Source organism: Acanthisitta chloris, unplaced genomic scaffold, assembly GCF_000695815.1.
Source record: "Acanthisitta chloris isolate BGI_N310 unplaced genomic scaffold, ASM69581v1 scaffold26944, whole genome shotgun sequence".
Lineage (NCBI taxonomy): Eukaryota > Metazoa > Chordata > Aves > Passeriformes > Acanthisittidae > Acanthisitta > Acanthisitta chloris.
Genome location: NW_008670291.1, coordinates 28516 through 30412, shown reverse-complemented (window position 1 = coordinate 30412; position 1897 = coordinate 28516). Strand labels below are relative to the sequence as shown.

Genomic DNA, 1897 nt, shown 5'->3' with positions numbered 1-1897 from the left:
ATTGATAGTCTTAAAAAAAAAAAAAAAGGCACTTTAAAATTTTTATAAGTAATTTTTTTAAAAGTGGCAAAAATTAGAACATTTCAGCCAAATATAGCTTAATGTGCACATATGATTTTACCCATCACAGCTGTACCGTGAGCTAACTGTTCCTGGACACATTATCAGGGACATGTCTTGCTCCATCCTCTGGCCACAGTGCTGTACTGCAGAGATGCCAGAGTTTAGTTCCTGACTTTCCTGCATTGCTTTCAGATATCGGGATCTCCGCTACCCTCCTGGCCACCAGCACCAGTATGAGCACAACATCTACTACTGGCATGTCACTGCAGCCAGGCTGGCGTTCATCATTGTCATGGAGGTCAGTGTACGGATTTAATCTCTTCCCTCCACGCAGAAAATCCTTCAGACATTCTGTCCAACTAATTATCACAGCTGGTGATGTGTCCTAGCATGGGCAAGAGCTTGGGAGATGTAAATTCAGTGTAGCACCGTTACAAAAAGAAGTCCCCGAAGTCATGACACCAGCTGAGGTTTGCCACACATTTGCAGATTCTTTTATCAAGAACTGTAAAATTATTTTTAGTGGCAGAAATAGAAGGGACAGTTACAGCAAAAATATTTTCACATCTACTCAGAAGAAGTTTGCACACAGCCTCATGAGTACATATACATAATACATGTGCACTAGTGTACTCAGAAGAAGTTTGCACACAGCCTCGTGAGAACATATACATAATACATGTGCACTAGCAAAGTAAAGTCTATAAAGACAGTCACTGCAAGAGTTGAGTCTCTAGATGATCACCAAAAAGCAATTTCTCCTTCCTCTGCAGCTACAAGCTGGGCTTATAAAAGACAGGAGTCTGTCCAAGTTGAAGGGAGAAAAATATTGGGTATTATTTGATTATCAAATGCATTTAGGACCTGATCCAAGGACCACTGAAGTCATCAGAAATATGCAACTGGTTAGATCAGAGTTCCCATAGAAAAGTAATTGTCCCAGAGTAATTTGAACAAGCCTAAAAAATCTTATAAGAAACTGTAACCAATGTTTCCATGCAGGGGGAAGCAGTGGGTACCAGGGTTCCCCCAAAGCAGGCAAAAGAAATCCTTGCTCAAATCAGAATTGGGAAATCAGAAATTCTTGTTTATCAGATAGTTCTTCTATTTATTAGTCATGTCTTCTGAAAATATTGTTCCTCTGTGATAGATACTGGTACTGAATCAGCTCAGAGTCTTCAGAGATAATGTGACATTTCATTTATATCATAATAATGTCCTGTTCAGCCTGACTGACATTGTTTCATTTTTACCTTTCCCAGCATGTCATATACTTTGTGAAGTTTATTATTTCATACATAATTCCGGATGTATCAGAAAAGACCAAGAGCAAGGTCAAACGAGAGAAGTACCTCACACAGAAACTCTTGCATGAGAATGATCTCAGAGTTGTGAAAAAAAACATGGGTAAAATGGCCGAAAATATTATCAAAGGAGCAAACAGCACTCTCCGACCTAAAGCTGAATAAATACTTTTTCATATGGAATAACAGTATTTAGCCAACTAATACCTATCCAGATATTACCAATAGCCAATCAAACACTTTGGATTAATTCTGTTTACTAAACATTGTTTCTTGCAGCTGTTACATTTACCATTTTCCCTTGGACAAATACAACCACTGCAACTCAGAAAAGAGTTCTCAATTTTTAAAACACTTTTATTAGGACACGTTTTTATCATGTAAAGATAAAAATTGTCATCTTAAGAGAATGCAGATTAATTCCCAAATATGTAGACTGCTTTCTACTTTGTTTAGGCATCAGCTATAAGATAACTAGTTTAACTTGAATTAAACCTTAAGAACAAGAATGATTTGTGGCAAGAATATCA

At 37.4% G+C, this 1897-nt stretch overlaps 1 protein-coding gene across 1 annotated transcript in view; it reads left to right on the top strand.

The window, feature by feature from the left end:
- The window catches only part of ANO6 (anoctamin 6), a gene marked incomplete at its 5' end in the record, with an annotated part of 25038 nt that extends 23506 nt beyond the window's left edge, over positions 1-1532 (top strand). Inside the window, 2 exons of the mRNA XM_009073638.1 lie at positions 256-361; positions 1326-1532. Of these exons, the coding sequence (XP_009071886.1) occupies positions 256-361; positions 1326-1532 (313 nt within the window). The remainder of the gene's footprint in view (positions 1-255; positions 362-1325) is intronic.
- Positions 1533-1897: the final 365 nt, after the last annotated feature.